Raw genomic sequence first — 18,975 nt, forward strand, 5'->3', positions numbered from 1 at the left:
GATGATCCAAAATAAAATATTATCATAGGTTATAAAGTTAGAATAAAATAATTATTAATTTAAGATATTAAATTAATAATTATTAATCTAGAATATTTAATTATTTAATGGAGACATTTAGAATTAGTATATTGTTGTAACAAGATATGACTCTACAAATGTGTCGTATCTTAGGCTCTAATTTAGGAGAATTGTTAGTAAGTTGTTTGAATAGCTTTTATTGTAAGTGGACACTTGTTATTTAATAAGTGATCCATAATTAGAGGTAGTTAGGACATTGAGCTTATAAATAGCTCATTGCAAGAGTGTTTGGTTGTTCGGGTGTAAACTCTTGCAAAATTCCAAATGTAATTGTTTTTCTTATTAATAAAATTACGTGTCTGAGGACACTTCTGCCATTATTTTCCGACTGGGAAAAGATTACTTTCGCTCTTCTCAAAGCTTCCCCCCACATCAAGGATTGGTGGGAAACCTAATGCAATCAGAAGGATGAAAATACGACCTCACTGTTTTCAGCCGCACCCACTTGGAATTCATTCTGGACTGTCATCAAGGAGCAGTACTACCCTGTCGGAAGCTTTCAATACATATAGTGGACCACGCTGCGACAGGGAAGGGACCAAGATGTGCCAGAGTTTACCAATATTTTCCATACCCTTCGCACAAAGTTGGGTATCAAGGATTCAGAGCAGCATTTTGTACTCAAATACCTCGACTGCCTGCATAATTACATACAGGAAGAAATAGAATTCCTGAACATCTCCTTGCTTGGCACGACATACCGATATGCTGTCAAGATCGAGAAAAAGTTTAAATAGAAGAAGCGATACTTTGGATCTGCGAATCCGAAGCAAGGGAAAGGTGCCCCCAAACCGCAGAACAAAGGACAAAGCCAAGGCAGGGCGGCCGAAGACAACCCGCCAAAGCTGCAAGCAAAAAACAACGCCGCGAAGCTGAAAAAGGACACGAGAAAGTGGTGTGAGTTCCATAAGAGCTCCACTCACAACAAAAGTGAGTGTCGAGCCAAGCAGTCACCGGTGGCCGAGCTAAAGGTTTCAGAATCAGATGCATGTTCCGACTCTGAGTCAGAACCCGACAAGGGGAATGACAAAGGGAAGAAGATTATCGATTCAGAGCCCAACGCCACCGTTGCCACCACGAAGATCCAGAAGGAGGGACCCGAAGATCTAGAGGAGGAGGAGCGTCTGTTCCACTCCCAGATGTGGGTAAAGGATCCCCGCTACAGTTCATTTTTGACAACGAGAGCCAAAAGAACCTCATTTCGGCAGAGGTCATGAAGCGGCTAGGCTTACCAACCACAACACATCCACAACCGTACACCATCAGGTGGCTTCACCAAGGACGGGATCTTCGCGTGAGCCAATAGTGTCGCCTTCCATACAACATCAAGCCCTTCACGGATGAGGTATTGTGTGACGTTGCTCCCCTTGATGTTTGTGATGTATTATTAGGACAACCATACTTGTGGAAGTGACATGCTGTGTATGAATCAAGGCCCCGTGCTGTTATTGCTACTTTGGGAAATAATTTGTATAGATACCAGAGGTAGCACCGCCTACCACCATCTCTTTGGTTACTGCAAAACAATGCAGTAAGCTCATTTCCAAATTTGGGAAATTTGTTTTCCTGATGATAAGACCTCAAGAAAAGAAGAAGACGGTGGCCACGACCTCTAGACAGGGCCCCTCCACACGACAACTACAGATGGACAAGGTCGTGGAGGAGTACGAGGACATCTTCACCTCCCACGCATGGGTTCCTCTGCACTGTCAGGTCAAGAGCTCCATCGATCTAACCCCAGGTGCGCCGATGCCCAATGGACCAATCTATCGACGCTCCGTTCTAGAGAACGATGAAATCAAGAGGCAGATTCAGGAGCTGTTGCAGAAAGGTCACATCCATCCGAGTTCATCACCCTGTAGGAGCCCAATCGTGTTGGTACATAAGAAGGATGGGACTTGGAGACTCTATATTGACTATCAGGCGCTGAACAAGATCACTGTCCATAATAGGTACCCGATCCCACGGACTGATGACCTCCTAGACCAACTGAAGGGGGGAAAATATTTTAGCAAGATCAATTTGAAGTTAGGATATCACCAGATACCAATCGAACCCTCTGATGTGTAGAAGACTGCCTTCAAAGCCAAGGAGGGCCTTTTCGAATGGTTGGTTATGCCTTTTGGATTGACGAATGCTCCTACAACCTTCATGAGGCTAATGGATGACATCTTGCGGCCATTCACCAACTCATTTGTAGTGGTATACTTGGATGACATCCTAATCATCAGCTAGAGTTGGGAAGAGCACCTCCACCACATCCAACAGGTTCTCCAAACACTGCGGCAACACAAGTTATGTGCCAATTTGGAGAAATGAACTTTTGGCATGACCCAGGTTCAGTATCTGGGATACATTATTGATGAGCAGGGGGTGCATGTGGATCGAGCCAAGATCCAAGTCATTCGGGATTGGCCATCTCCAACCACTCTGACAGAGCTCTGCAACTTTCTAGGTGTTGCCAACTTCTACCGTAGGTTCGTATTGGGATTTTCTCATATCACTTGGCCCTCGAGTCAAGTCACCAAGGGAAGAGCAAAAGAAAAAATCTTTTGGTATGAATCTCAACAGAAGGCATTCATAGAGTTGAAAGATCGCCTCTTCTCAGCACCAGTGCTCGAATTACCATACTTGCAACAACCATTTGAGGTCGAGATAGATGCATCTGACTATGCTATTAGGGTATTCCTTACTTAACATGAGCATATTGTGGCATATCATAGTGAGACACTTTCAGACACAATCCAGAAGTATCCCACTTATGACAAAGAGATGCATTCCATTGTGTAGGCCTGCCGACAATGGAAGCATTACATTTTGGGGGAGGAAACGGTCATCCACATAGACCACCGACCCCTGCAGTTCATACAGACCCAAGGGAAATTGCATAATGATCGCCATCAAAGTGGTCCACATACGTGCAACAGTTCCATTTGAATATCAAGTATAAGAAGGGCAGCACCAATAATGTTGCAGATTGCCTCAGTCGACCACCTATGATGGTGTTAACCACCGTGCTCAACTCCTGTGGGCACGAGACTTCTGATTGGCAACTTCTCTACAAAAGCGACCTAGAATTCGGCCACACATACCAGACACTCTTGGAGGGTCAACATGTTCCAGATTTTCACCTCCAGGATACCCTGTTATGCCACCTGGGCCACCTTTGTGTTCCTTCAAGCGAGCGTGCCAAGATGATTTTGGAAGCACACTATAGTCGGGCTACTGGGCATTTCGGGGTCGAGAAAACGGTGGCAATACTACAGAAGTATTTCTTTTGGCCGAATCTTTGACAGGATGTTGGGAAGTACATTAGATCATGCACTGCCTGTGCCATTGCAAAACCGACCATCAAGAAGCAAGACCTTTATACCTCGCTGCCTACCCCTAGTCGACCTTAGGAATCCATCTCCATGGATTACATGTTGGGCCTTCCTTCTACTAAGCATGGAAACGACTGTTTTTTTGTGGTCGTCGACAGGTTCTCGAAGATGACCATTATGGTCGCCTGAAAGAAGAATATCACAGCAGAAGCCACTGCTAAACTCTTCTTTGAACGAGTGTGGGTACACTTTGGGATCCCACAGTCTATAATCTCAAATCGGGATAGCAAGTTCCTCAGTACATTTTGGTCCAGTCTCTGGTCGATGCTGGACACCAAACTCACTAAGTCCACAACCTTCCATCCTCAAACTGATGGCCAGACAGAGGTTATCAATAGGATGATTGTACACATTCTGCGCATGTAAAACTCAAAGCATCCACGCACATGGGATGAGAGCCTCCCCTATGTTCAACACAGCTACAACTGGGCTCTCCATAGCTTGACTGGCCACAACCCTTTTCAGGTGGGCTTGGGATTCCAACCACTATGTCCCATTGATGTGGCCATGCCATTTGCAGCTACTCATGTAGATTCGGCTCATGTACAGTATGAAACAGATAAGGCAAACAACTTCATTGAGCACATCCAACATATTCGCTAATAGGTCCACGAAATTCTGGAGAAATCAAATGCCAAGTACAAGCAGCGACATGATCAACATCGAGTGCCACACAAGTTTTAGGTGGGCGACAAAGTCTAGTTGCATTTGCAAAAGGAACGCCTTACTGGAGCCTATCAGAAACTTAGACCACTTCGATATGGTCCTTACACCATTACCAAGGCTGTGGGAGACGATGTGTTTGAGATCAACATTCCCCCATTCCTTGGCCTGCACCCAGTATTCAATGTGGACCACCTTTGACCATACTTTCCACCATTATTAGACACATCTGACATTGCAGAACAACTCACACCCACAGAGTTAAATCCAGATTGCATGGAACAAGCTGCAACTGATCGGATCATGGACACACAGATCAAGCACACTTGCCACTAGAATATCCAACTTTATCGAGTTGTCAAAGCAGGCCAACTCCTTCACCAGGGCAAGTGGCTCACCAGGGACCAAGTTCAACAGAAGTTTCCTCATCTCATGGATGGACTCAACGAAATGGGGACCATTGCTTCCTAAGGGGGGAGGAATGATCCAAGTGGATATTGGTGGCCACCTGCCAAGTCCACTTGGACCCCCACCATTGTTTCTTTCAGCTTTTCAATTTCCTTAATTGTAGCACAATTTACTATTTTTAGCAGTTTTTCGGGTCCTAAACTTCTGGAGCCGTTTTGAGGCCCTAAACGACGTTTTTTGGGAAAACTGGGAGCAATATGGGGCCATGGACCAATGTTTCTCTTCCCAAAGTTGTAGTTCTCGAATACATATTTCTAACGAGATATTGTGCGTATCAAATGGAGATCGTATGCCAAAGTTACAACCTCGGGAAGTTGATGTACCAATTTACCCAAATGGGGCCCATAGTTTGGCGTTTCATCTTCTAGGGTTAAGTTTTTGGATGTTTAGGGTTGTCCATTGTTTCTCAACAATAAATAGGCCTTCGAGCCTCATTGTAACACAGTTCAGAGGCATGTAGCCGCCACATCTCTTCTCAAAGAGAAGCTACCATCGCCCTAGCTAGTTTATTTCTATTTCTGTTTGTAAGCATATTTTAGTATTTTACAGTAATGAAATGAAGTATTATTTCTACTGCATCTCTATATGTATGGATATCTGTAATTTGTTGCGTTCTTGTTTAAATCCGGATCAAACTCCCTCCAAAGTAGGCCTAAACGAGGCCAATAGCCATCATGTGTTCTACTAATATTTATGTTTTTCAAAGTAAAATGAATAATACGTGTTTTTATTAAGCAATTTACTTGTAAGAACAATTGAGATGTAATATTTATCGACATTGCAAACTCTCTTATGTGGCTTATGAGAGTTTCCAATTTTTCATGAAACTCTGTAATAATGACTTCTTATATGCTTTTTGTTAGCTTTGTTGCAATTTTTTTTATATAATGTTTTCCCAAGGAGTCGTCTTACTATTATACATTTTGGAGTTTTGGGTTGGAATACGAGGAAACATTTTTTGGTCAAAATAAAGAGATTTGTTTAAAATGTGTTTTTGACTACATATATGGATTCAACACCCTAAAAACCCCTTGGGCTCTCGAGTTGAGGAGAAGTCATAACTCAAACTTGTGATTCCAATAAATTCCTGCTAGATTCTGAGCAAATTTGACCATAACATATGCCTAGAAAACCTTAAAAATGTATAACAAGTAGACTGCGGCTTTTCCCAATTTCAATTAAAGAAAAAACGTGACTATTCTTAAGCTAAAATATTAATTTAATGACACACAAAAAAAGCAAAATTTTAGGTGAAGTCTAACTAATAGACAAAATGGCCTTTTCGCCTGGAATTTGGTGATACAATTTCAAGTGAGATTATGATTTCTTGTTATTTAAAATGAATTTCTGAATGCATACATGGATTCAACGCTTTGAAAAAACCCAGGGACGCTTGAAATTTACAACTCATGATTCTTAAAAATATCTACTGAAATTTGCTAAAATTGACTGGAAAAAATGCCAAAAAAAGAGCCATTTTCTCTATTAGTTATACTACGCTTAGTTTTAATATGATGTTGGACACAAAACCCAATGACCTTGTAATGAAAAGTTTTATCTAATTAATGTAGAAAAAGTAGGAAGAATAAGTCTTTAGAGCTATTTTTCTAACTTTAAATGTAATTCAATATACTAATTTTGGGGTATTTTTTATGTTTTCTTAGTGTTTTTATGTGTGCAAATTGAGAAAAATGATCATTCCTATCTCCTTTTGCATGAATTATAAGAAACCAATAATCTAATTTCATTGTAATTTGACATAAAATAACTTAAATAAAAAACATAAATTCCTATTTAATATGCCTAGAATGACTAAGACACGTAGATTTCTATAAAACAAATTATGTTTCCCTTTTAAGTGAGTAATCTAACAATTAAATGCAAGTTAATTAGTTCCTTCATGGAGTTCAAGCTATGAATGGAAAAAACTAGCAATGTGGAAGAAATATCCAATTCATATTATTTATGTTGAATTGTGAATGAAATTGAAAGCAAGAGTCTACAATCCTCGATGGGGGTGGGTTCATTGGTTGAAGGGGGGTCTGATGGGGGGAGCTTGCCACCCTGCCGACGTGATGGGAATTGAAGGCCAGGGGGCGTGGCTCGTCCCTATCATGCAAGAGCATGCGATGGTACAAATTGTTATTAAAACTTAGTTTGGGGTGGTTGTGAGAGTTATGAGCTCAGTGTTGATTGAGAGAGACTTAAGCCTGGGTGGAGTTCAGGCGCTGAATCCCCTGCAACTGGTGCTTAAGTTTGGCTCCAGTCCTAATTGTGAAGAGCTCGACCCAAGTTTTGATAGCCAGTTGAGAGTAGTGGAGGTTCGATGAGGGTAGGGGAAGTTGCAAGAGGGTCTAGCTATTTTTAGAGGCAAACGATCTTCACTTCTCTCAGGAAGTTCTATTTCGACTGCTCAGGTCTTGGTTTCTCTTATAACCCTTCTTTTTTCCTGTTAATTTTCCTAGTAGTGTGAGTTTCATCTTGGCCAGTCTGTTAGGCTTTGGGCCTGTTATGGTGGAGTCTAGTCTTAGTCACAATCTTCTCTGGTTCGTAAGTTTGGAAATATCATTTGGTTTGAGGCTTTTGAAAGTTATGTATAGTGGCCTCCTATTAGTGTATGATGCTTAGAATAATGGTTTAAAAAAGGGTATATAATTAAGGTATGTATCTTTTTTGGGTCTATTTGTGGATTTGTCTTAGTGCTCCAAAAATTATAGGTTTCAAGGCTAGAGACGATTATTACCCTTGCGATCCTGGCAGGTGTGGTTAAATCCCTATACTGAGTTAGTGTCATAAGTATGGAGTCTGTAATTGGTGTGTTTTTAGTTAGTATATTACTAGTGTTTTTGCTTCAAGGTGGTGCAAACCCCAAACCCTTGGTTGTGGGTTTTTGTGTTGTTATTATAAGAATGTATCTCTCCTACGTGTCATGCCTCCTAGGAAATGTATGTGCAACAGAAGGAGTGGAGGGGGTAGGAGTTACCAGGGTTAAGTTGGGCCCGCCTATTCACACAAGATTCAATTGAGGCATACTTAAATGTTTTCCCTCGTGAGACTTGGTGGGAAATTCAGAATTTGGAAACCATGGTAAGTGTTGAGAGGCAAGCATTTTCTGCTTTGAGATATTGGAATAGGTCTCCTGTTAGGTTCCCGACCCTAGTCATATAAGGAGTTAGAGCAAACAAGACCTCAACTCATTTGTACTACACTGGAAAATGAAGGCCCTGCTTGGTATGGTACTAAAGGATAAGTAAGTGGAAATATACAATGTTTTTTCCTCATTGGAAGACATCAAGAGAATGTTGAGAAATCATCATTTCTTCATGGACAGGTTGGATGCAAGGCTGGCCCATATAGAAGGCCATATACAATGTGATTCTGATCATCCAACTCTTCTTGGTTCGAGTGCAAAGGACCCATTTCCTATTTCCTCCTCGGATTTTTAATGTTCTGCAAGGTTGTTAGCTCTCATGGTCTTATGCTATGTTTTGTATTCTCTGGATATAACCAAAATGTCTAATTTTGGTTTTTGAGTTTCTTTTTAATGAGTAGATGAGTGACTCCGCTAGTTTCCTTGGAGACAATGAGAAACCTCCTACATGGAAAGAACAATCAATAAGTTATATGTATGAAAAATGTAATTTGGTCTTGAAGACATTTTGAGGCAATTAAAAAAAAAATAAGGGTCTACAAAAATAATAGAAATTTTTGCACACAAAGAACAAGAGCTAGTCGCCAAAAAATGGGTTGATTGTCCTTGTAACAAAGGGTTATATGAAGATCAAATTCCTTGACAAGTCCAAACAATAAAGAACTCTCTAAATACAATCATCCTCAGTTGGATGGGATAGGTAAAATCACTATCCAGCAAAGAAGTATCCAACTATCACAAGTACAACAATTTAGTTTTCAAATCACTCTCTCAAAAAATGAATAAGTAGTGAAAGGGGCAAAGGAAAATAATCAACAAAGCTTTAGTGCTCAATCATTCACTCAAAAAACTCCTTTTCCCCCTTCATTACTTATGTAATATATAAAAGAATAAGAAACAAAATATGAAAGAGATAAGAATTGATAGCTCAATGTAAAAATCTTGTCCTATGTGGTGAATATAGAATAAATGCATGCTAAATTTGTCTCTAGGAGGGTACCCTCTTCCTCAGATAGCCACATGATCCTTCTTCCTTCTAAATCTTCCCACAAGTGCCTTTCAGAGAGTGCATCCTCTCATAATTAGTGATCTTCATCTAGGTTGCATAGCCACATGATCCCTCTTCCTTATAAATCTACCACAAGTTCCTTTCCTAGAGTGCACCCTCTCATAATTAGTGATCTTCATCTAGGCACATCTCACTACACATAATAGCCTCTCTCTTTTGCAATAATTACTAACCATGCAACAATAGGATCCAAATTGAATTATTTCAAGAATAGTAACTTGCACGTATTCTGAAATTAGGCAATGGACTAATAAGCACTCTCCCGAACTCTAAATAGATCATTACTCGACATATAATCCAACTTAGAATAATAATATAAAATAATTAAAGTAAAAAAACATGTTTTCTTTATATTTCCCTTCCCATATTTTTACTTGAATTTTTTATATTATCATTAATTGTCTTAGGATGTTTGAGAGGGGACTGTTCCAAGTAGGGATGGAATTTGACGGGAAATTTTCCCATCATGGGGTGATTTACCTATCAAAAATAGTAAAAAAAACTCCTTTCCCATCAACATTCTTTGTTAAAATGATCAAAACAACCACTAGAGTTGAAAAAACCATCAAATTTTATGGGTGTTTCAAATTTGAAATTTCTACAATTCTACACTGGTTCTAACCTCATTGGACCTCATACGAAGAAAATTAAAGTTTACATTCTATCCAAAATTTAGTAGATTTGGCAATTTTCAAGATTCTAGAAAACTAACTTGCATCAAATCGAAGATAGGTACACTAAACCATCAAAAGGATGTCATTGTCACCATTTAACCATACCAAAATACATTCATTCCCTACATTTCTTAAGCGCATGAAATGACCTAAATCAAACAGTGATGATGCCCACCATACTTGGTACCCAAAAGTCTAGTCACCTTGCTAACAATAACACTATGAAAAATAACTCAAAAATGCATGGTCTTGGAATCTGATGAAACTCAAACCATAAGTGAATATTCCAACTGGGTCCCTAAATATGCAATCAACTCACCAATTAGACCACGGTCAAAAATTGCTAAAAATAATCACTAATAAAAATAAAAATGGCTAAAAATATCAACTTTATCACACCTAAAAATAGAAATTGCTAAAAATATCAATTTTAGATTTTCCTACTTAACTCCATCATATTTCCCAAAAAAACATAAAAAATGTAAATAAGATTATTTAAAAAAAACATGAAAATTCAAAATTACACCATCTTAAAATATAAAAATTGTAGAAACCCATCTTAATTGTACCTCTCTATTATTCGAAGTCTTTGACCTCTAATACATGCTCAAAAAGTTATAAAAGATCTTAAGGAACTTGTTGCATGTTCAAATTTCCTAGATTACCTGGTACCAACTATCTATTTCCAAATAACAAAAGCATGCAACGATATACCAAATCTAAAAAATATTGATAAATCATTAATATACCAAATAATCAATCTATCTTATAATATAAGCGCAAACACACTTAGACTTTTTATTAGATTTTGAAAGACTTTTTAATTGGATATTGAAAAAAATCAATAAACACAGAATATGTTATGCATAAGGTTTACTAAACATGACTGGATTAGGGAGCTGATATAGATTTGGGGGGATCAGTGAGCAGGAGCGCGGCTGTCGAGTGGAGGTGTGCGGGTAGCGACATCCAACCAAAGATCAAGATGGAGGTCTATCGGCCTATAAGCTAAGAACATGTACGTAATGCGAGATATCATCCAATGCATGTTGTTTAAGGCCTATTCAAGCCTCGTCTCAGTTCAACATCGTACTCCTAAAGAGTTGTCAAGCATGTGTGACCTCCATCCTGCATTTTCGCTGACATCTATCAAAAGAAACTCTGCATGACCTTGGCCAAGCTACGCCTCTCTTTCTCCTGGTTGGAATTCTGTTTGAACCTTTTCCATATCAGGAGAAAGCTTATTCTATGAATCCTTTTCCAAACCAGGAGGAAAGCTTATCCTGCGATTCCTTCTCACTCTTCCTTGCGTACTCCTTACGTAGTGGCGTTTTTACTCTCGGCATATGGAAGCCCCTTATTTATGCCTCATCTTGCCTTTTAGCTGATATTCCTATGAGTTTGGTTATGGTGTTTTTCTTCGTCTACCTTTTGCACCCTGCACTCGGCATGTCTACGGCTCCAGGTTAGCTTTCTTTTACCTCTTTTTTTCCTTGACTGTCATAAAAAATTTTGTCAAAAAGAAAAGAAAACTGTAGCGTTAAGACTTGATTAAATCTCAGATTTGGATTCCGTTTTGAAGTTGGAATTATGGTTTATGCTTAAGAAATAGAGGCTATGTTGTGATAAAAGTTAAGCATTTCGGTCTCAAAGTTTCAAGATTATTTTGTCATTACCAAGCAATGCTCAGATTTTCGATTTAAGCTAGGACCCTGGTGGTGTGTCTGCGAGGTTTTTTGTTGTTGCATAGTTTTTCCTGAAGAATCATCGTAAATAAACTTTGTTTTCTGGTAAGGAACCATATCCTATGACTTCGGACTAGCTCAAGCCAAAACAAGGAAGTTATCTGGAAGCTAAGCTGATTTTTTGCGCTACATTGACACCGGTCTGATCCCTCTGGTTTTTCCGGTCCAATATTTCTCCGGGATGCCGGATTCCATCTTGAGGTACAAGCTTTAACTCTAAAATGACTTTCCAGGACATCCTCGGGCAGAGCCTCTATAGATACATATCTTATGTCTTTCAGGAAATTTAATCCTGTATGGGACAAGAACTGATAGTCGGAAATAAAGGAAGCTGTCATATTTCAAAAAATCCTTCTTTACTGTCAAATCCCAGATCATAGTATCGTCATCTTTCTTTAAATTGATGGATAGATAGGCTCCTAAATGACATCACCCCTTTCGGATAAAGAGCCTTTTGCTTCCCGAGGCTTCTTTTGTCAGTCCTTCTGTCAGAAGAACCTAGATTGACCCGTTTTAAACCGTCCTCCTCTAGGTATTTTATTCAAAACTCGTCTGCCCGCTCCGTATTGCAGTGTCTGACATATATCCAGTTTGGATTTTATAGTACACCCGAGTTAAAAGTTAGGTGGGCTATGTAAGAATGGAACTCCCGTCCGACTCATCTACCATGGAGGCCATGGTCCATGCGGCCATTCAGGCGGAATCTTTACATGATAACGCCAAGCTGTCAAATGAATGGCGCTCCACTCTGGATGACATGTTTATTCATCCATCGGTCCCACAAGATGACATGGGTGGTTTTGATAGGGTGAAGACAAGCCTTTCCGAGAAGACAGTCAAACTGAAAACAAGCTAAAAGGAAAGTCATTCGGCGAATCCATGAACTATACTCAAAAAAATTCGAAACCTGTTAAAACTGTTCCTCCCCCCGCGGCTATTAAAATTGAAAGTGTTTATTTGGCGGACCGCATAGAAAGCCTCCAGGATTATGCTCTGGTCGGCCGGTGGCATTTCCCGGAGATGGAAGACTCCAAGATGAGAAGCTGGCTTGAGAAACAATGGAAGCCCCTGATAGGCTATGTTCCTATTGTAGCCAGATTATTGAAGGAGTGGTACTGCTTTCATTTCCTAAGTTCTTACGACCTGGAAACCATCCTAAATCAGCAGTGGGTCTTTGGAAGAAGTTTCCTGGCTTTACACAGATGGTATATGGGTTATAATCCGTTAAAAAATACCCCCTCCAACAACTTGATATGGGTCAAGTTGCCAGGGCTGCCCCTGGAGTTATGGTCAAAAGAAACATTAGCGGAGATAGGAAACGCCATTGGAAGATGTGTTTATGTCGATCTGAGATGCTTAGGTGAGAAAGATAAATGAGTGGCTTGGATTCTCATAGATAAAGCCTACAGAGGAGGATTCCCGGATCATATCGATATTTTCTGGAAGGATTTAAAAATTAATTAGAGGCTGGATTTTTGGGGAATCCCCTTCAGATGTTCAGCTTGCCACTGGACTGGCATTTAATTGAGAACTGCCTGCGACACCCCTTAAGAAGCCGAAAGCATCACGACATCCCTCAGTGTGGGGAAAAATATTACAGGATAAAATCCCCCTCCCTAGGTACGGAGAATTTAACATCCGCAAAGAGCCTGTCACCATCAGTGCTCGATGATCAGCGAAGAGCTACATATGAAAATCATCAACTTTCTCCATCGCCTCTCAAAATCCCACTCCCTTTGGAAGCCATCTCTCCTTCTATGCCCCCTCTGGAGCCGGCCTCTCCTACAATTCCCCCTCTAGAGCTGGCCTCTCCTTCAATGCCCCCTCTGGAGCTGGCCTCTGATCATGAAATTCCTCTTCCTCCCTCGGTACCGCATCCCTTTATATCCACCAATAGGGAGATCCAAGTCATCCCATCCTCGTCACCATCTCCGAACAAGAAAAAAACTCTTTGTGGAAAAGGGAAAGAGCCTATGATTACGGCCACCCCTGTAAACTCTCCTATATCCTCGCCCTTAAACTCAATTGGAAATGACTTAGACTATCTTTTACATAAGAAATCACTGGAGCTTAGGCCGTTAACCATTCATAAACTTGGAAAACAATGCTCTCCTCAAATAAGCCCAAATTCTGCAAGTAACATTACGGTGAGGAGAAAGAACAACAGGGGCAGTAGACATTTCAGGGGAAGGGTTGATGGAGCAGGCAGGGGAGTTCGTAACCTATCTCTTATAGATGTTCCTATCATTGATATGATAGAAGAAAGGCCTCTTAGAGCAAGCATGGTCGGAAAGTCTCCCAAATGAATTTTATCATATCCATGAACATAAGAGGTCTGGGGGCAGACCAAATTTTTTTGGCTTTAAAGAATCTTTTCCACACAGCAAGTCCCAAAATCATTTTAATTCAAGAGACCATGCATGCATCTTCTGTTGCAATTTCCTATTTCAGGAAGATGTTTCCATCATGGCACATAACTGCTTTGGAAGCTAATGACCTTTCTGGAGGCTTAGCGGTGTTATGGGATCCGGATTGGATCAAAGCAAAAGCATATAGATGTCTGGCAGGCATCCTCATCTCGGCGCAAATTAGGGGGCATAAATGTCCAATAAACATTTTGAATATATATGCGCCCTACAAGAACAGATTGCCTTTCTGGGAGAAACTTTTCGCTTCAGAAATTTTTGACATTGAATTTTTGCTGATTGCAGGAGATCTTAATGTCACTTTAAATATGGATGAAATATGGGGCATCAGCAAGAAAAAGGATCCCCTTGCTGACAGAATAAAAAATGAACTCTTAAGCAGGAATTTGGTTGATATCCTCCCTCCCAAAATGCTTCCGACGTGGGAAAATGGAAGAGTCGAGAAGGCTTATATAGCTAAGAGGCTCGATAGATTTATTATTCATGTTAGTTTAATTGATGAGATGGGAATGCCGTTCTCATCGATTGAGAATGTGTTCATATTTGACCACAAACCGATTCTGTTAGGCTGGAGAGAAAAGGGTTTTAGGAAAGGCTACTCATTCAAATTCAACAGATCATGTCTGGAGGATCCAGAGTTTAATGATATGATAATGAAATCCTGGAATGAGTTATCGTCTAAAAAAACTTTTCCATCTTTAATGACCTTCAGGGATAAAATGGATTCCATCCGAAAGGTGGTTAAAGAGTGGCAATTCAAGAAAAGGCAATGAACAGAAAGGCTCTCCGAGAAGTTCAAATAGAGTTAGATAGTGCATCGAGATCCATGGCTTCCCATCTTCTATCTTTCAAGATGAGATGTCGAATAAAGGAGCTTCAAAAGAAAAAACTTAAAATTTTAGAACAGGAGGAAATTTTTTGGAGATTGAAGAGTAGGGCGATCTGGCTTAAGGAGGGGGACAAGAATACAATTTTTTTTCATAAATACGCGAGCTCCAGACGGGAAAAGAATTCTATTTGGAAAATAAGTGATGGAAGAGGAGGTTTCTTATGCTCTCAACAAGATATCTCAAACGAGGCCGTGAGATTCTTTGAAAATCAGTACAAGAGATCTGAAGTCTGCAGAATTCAGGGTATTTTGTGGGGCATAGAATTGTTCCCTCAGATGTTCGATGAGGAATTAAATGATCAAATTTTCCAGCCAGTAATTGAGGAGGAACTTTTATCAACAATGAAATCTTTTAAAAGGGACAAATGCCCAGGTCCAGATGGCTGGACGATAGAATTCTTAATACACTTTTTCGATCTTATCAAATGTGATCTATTAAGGATGGTGGAAGGATCCAGGATGTATGGCAGTATCAATCAGAAAACTTCCTCCACTCATATAGCACTCATCCCAAAAAAGGGAGAAGCAGAATCTTTCCTGGATTTTAGACCGATTTCACTTTGTAACATCTCTTTCAAAATCATCTCAAAAATCATTGCAGAAAGAATCAAAGAAACTCTTTCAAATTTCTTAACAAAGGATCAGCACAGCTTTTTAAAGGGAAGAAATATTCTGGACGCGGTTGCTAATACTCAAGAAGGCCTGTTTGCCATACATTCAAAAAAAAGTGATGATGTCATTTTCAAGATTGATCTTCGCAAGGCATATGACTGCGTTGACTGGGGCTTCACCAGGTGTTTACTGGCAAAGATTGGTTTAAGAGCCAACATGATTAACTAGATCATGGCTTGTGTCGAAAAGGTGAACTATGCGATCATTATCAACAGGATTCCATCTTCTTATTTCCTTGCGGCCAGGGGTCTTCGCCAAGGCTGTCCTCTATCGCCCCTCTTATTCATCTTGGCTATGAATTCGCTCAACCTCCATATCAATAAAGTTGTCAAGGAAAACAGGTGACGTCCACTAAAAATCTGCAAGAATTCTTCAATCTCACATAATATATTTGTGGATGATATTATTTTGTTCGGAATGTTATGTAGGCTCACCTGGTTGTGTTTTTATGATATCCTTAAAAATTTTCAGAAGGCTATAGGATTGCAAATAAACAGGGAGAAGTCAATAATTTATCACAATGATATCAGTCAGGAAGCAATTGATTGGTTATCAGCACTTTTCGGAGTTGAGGCGCAATCCATCAGACTTGGAATTAAATATTTGGGTTTCCAGATTAAAGCAAATGGATATTCAAAGACGGATTGGCAATGGATTCTAGATAGATACTACAAGAAGATTTCAGTTTGGGAATACAGGTGTCTTTCTCTGGCAGGAAGGGTGATCTTGGCGCAATCAGTGTTAAATCAATTGGCAGTATACTGGGCCCATCTATTTTTTCTTCCTGTGAGCATTATCCAAAAATTGAATAGGCTAACTGCGAATTTTATATGGGGAGCCAAAGCGGGAAAAAGGAAATTCCATCTCTCAAAATTATCTGATATCTCTTTGCCGAAGAGCATGGGAGGATGGGGTCTGCTGGACTTACGAACTTTCGGAAAGGCTCTATTATGTCAGTCATTGTGGCGAGGGATTTATGGAGAGGGTTCATGGAGCGCCACAATCCAAAAGAAATACTTGGGCAGGAAGGATTTTTCTTTCTGGTTCAGGGAGGGAAGGATCGGCCCAAATTATGGCTCCTCAATTTGGTTAAGCCTTCGTAAGGTAGAAAGATATTTCTTGAAGAACTTAATTTGGTGCTTTCAAGCAGGAAATAAGATCCTTATCGGAATAGACCAGTTTCTGAGTGGTGCCGAGGAAATCAATGTGCCCGAAACTTTGTTAAACTTTTTTCATAGAAAATGTTTTTTTCTATTGGGACAGTTTGATCTTTGGTTGGCAAGGTTCGATCCCTCTATGGAAAGACGTAGAAAGTCTGGAAATGCCGGTTGCTATCGCTCAACAATGGGAACTCTTAAGGATGTGCCTCAGGAATTGCGGTATTTTTCGCTCATCGGGGTCTGATTGTCTCATCTGGAAAAATTCAAAAGGGATGAATCTTGTTCGTGTTAAAGATGTTTATCAGAATTTAATTGGTATGAAGGGTGCCCCGCACAGTCCTATTTTTCCTTGCATATTTTGGAAAGCTGGATGTCCTTCTAAAATGATTTACTTTTCCTGTTTGACTTTCCACAATAAAAATCTATCTTGGGAAACTTGATGAAGCAGGGATGGCAAGGACCTGGTTTTTGCCCTATATGCAGGTCAGCAGAGGAAAACAACTGTCATTTATTTTTTAATTTCCAAAAATCTCAGCAATTATGGAAATCTTTGGAGAATTGTTATGGATTTCAGCATATGCCTCACTCTTCAATTATTGAAGCATTTCTCTGGTGGAGTGAGCAAAAAGATATATGGCGACCACTGTTTATTATCACCCTTTGGAGCATTTGGAAGTGGAGAAACAATTCTATTTTCAATGACAGAAAATCTCCTTTTTTGGAAATCTTCTACAGTATTATATCCCTCTATGACAATCTCCCGCAAAAGATGCTCAAGCAAAAAAAGGAGGCATGTATAGCCCATTCATAGGCGCTCACATCTCTCCCAAGGGCGTTTTTCGATGGAGTTGAACAGAAGGGATCCTGTGGCTGTGGGGTTTATATTATTGTAAATGAAAATAGCAAATTTCACATCCATTGGAATGGCGGGAAGGGCTCCAACAACAAAGCTGAAGCGATGGCTCTTGCTGGCCTGTTATACTTTTGTTCCTTTCTAAACATTCAGTCTGTCTCAATTCTTGGAGATTCAAAAGTAATGGTGGAATATGTTGCAAGGAAAAATAATATTTTCAAGCCTCACCTAGTTGGATGGTTGGACAGGATCAGGTTTTTTTTGGGAAGATTGGAGGGAAGTTCAATTCACCACATCAACAGGGCTCAAAACCAGCAGGCAGACTTATTGTCAAAGAAGGGTCTTCTTTCGGCTCCAGGCTTTTGGTTTTTGCAGGTATCTTCTGAAGAGAAAATTTTCACTATCCAGGAATTTTCTCTTCCAGTTTTCTAATTCTATTATTGCAGATCCTCAATTATGCCTGTGTGTCTTATCGTTTGGCCAAAAGTTTTCCCTATGATTTTGTTTAAAGACTGATGCATCTTGTGAACTTTTCTATGTAAGATTTCCTATATATGAAATGGTGCCTCCTATGCCAATGCTATGGTCATCATAAAGCTGGTGGCCGGATGACAGTTTATGAGCTGTAGTTTTTTCTGGCAAGTCTGTCTTGCATTTTTTGGGTTTATGCTCCTCGCTCATGCAGCTCCAGATAGACCTATTTGGATCCTTTTCAGAATTATATGCAAATGTAATACTGTGACTCTTTATATAGCTTCTATAATACAATCTTGCTTTTTTCATCCTGAAAAAAAGGTTTACTAAACATGACTATTTAGATTAATGCTGGTGTGAGTATAAAGGATGTAAGAAAGGAAGAGGGTTACATAACACTCTGTGTTAGCACAAGAATGGAGTTGTAACACAAACATTTAGAAAAATGAAGGGCGGAAAAGTGGTGGGAAGCTTCGAGATAAATTTGTTTGTAAGGCATGAGGGAGGAGTAAGGGTTATTTTATAACATTTCATGCAAGCTAACTTGACTAGATCAGTTATTATTGAAATAATTAAAATCAACTAACTTGAGTGGATCAGAGATTATTGAAATAATTATAATTATTAAAATTATATAGGGTGAATAGAGTAATAGAAAATTTAAAGATAAGCTATTTTATTAGTTAAATATGATAGAACACCGGTAAGATTATTACAAATCTATCTTAACCACCAAAATTTTAGAGGCTGGAGTTGGTGATGGGACTTGCATTTATTTTGTTTGTATTTTTCTAATTTCCATTATGGTAAATCAAGGCCGCATATAGTAAATTCAAAAAACATGGCCGACCATAATTGGACAACGACTTTAACACTTCCTCTCTATATGTGATTCCGAAGGCATAGATGAAATTCTCACTCATCTTAAGAAAATGACGAAAATTGTAAATAATAAGCAAATGGTAAGTGAAAAAACAAAGACGAATAAGGAAAAAATTAGAGTTCATGGTTTTCAGTTGAGAAGATTTTTAAATGGGCAGAAATGGACAAATGACATTAATGCTACCTGCCTCTGTGTGCCCATGATGGCGTAACTAAATTAAACAACTGAAAGCCGTAACTAATAAGCAAATGAAACGAGGATTGTTTCCAAAATAAAAATTTTAAAAATTAATAAAAAATAAAAAATTATTAATTATAATTAATAATTAAATTAGTTTAGATTTAGTTTAATTTTATATTTATTTATTGTCAAGAAAAATTAAAT

The 18,975-nt window shown here is 39.3% G+C and overlaps 1 protein-coding gene across 1 annotated transcript; it reads left to right on the forward strand.

The window, feature by feature from the left end:
• Positions 1 to 13,650: 13,650 nt before the first annotated feature.
• LOC149260281 (uncharacterized) lies at positions 13,651 to 14,433 on the forward strand. The gene has a single exon (XM_089457809.1). It carries the CDS (start codon positions 13,651 to 13,653, stop codon positions 14,431 to 14,433), a length of 783 nt encoding a protein of 260 aa, XP_089313935.1.
• Positions 14,434 to 18,975: the final 4,542 nt, after the last annotated feature.

Source organism: Pinus tabuliformis, chromosome 6, assembly GCF_031772625.1.
Source record: "Pinus tabuliformis cultivar Carrire ecotype Pingquan chromosome 6, CPIR1, whole genome shotgun sequence".
Taxonomy (NCBI): domain Eukaryota; kingdom Viridiplantae; phylum Streptophyta; class Pinopsida; order Pinales; family Pinaceae; genus Pinus; species Pinus tabuliformis.

Bases quoted from the DNA above. Each gene is read 5' to 3' on its own strand.
- LOC149260281 (XM_089457809.1), top strand. From the start codon at position 13,651: ATGCATGCATCTTCTGTTGCAATTTCCTATTTCAGGAAGATGTTTCCA.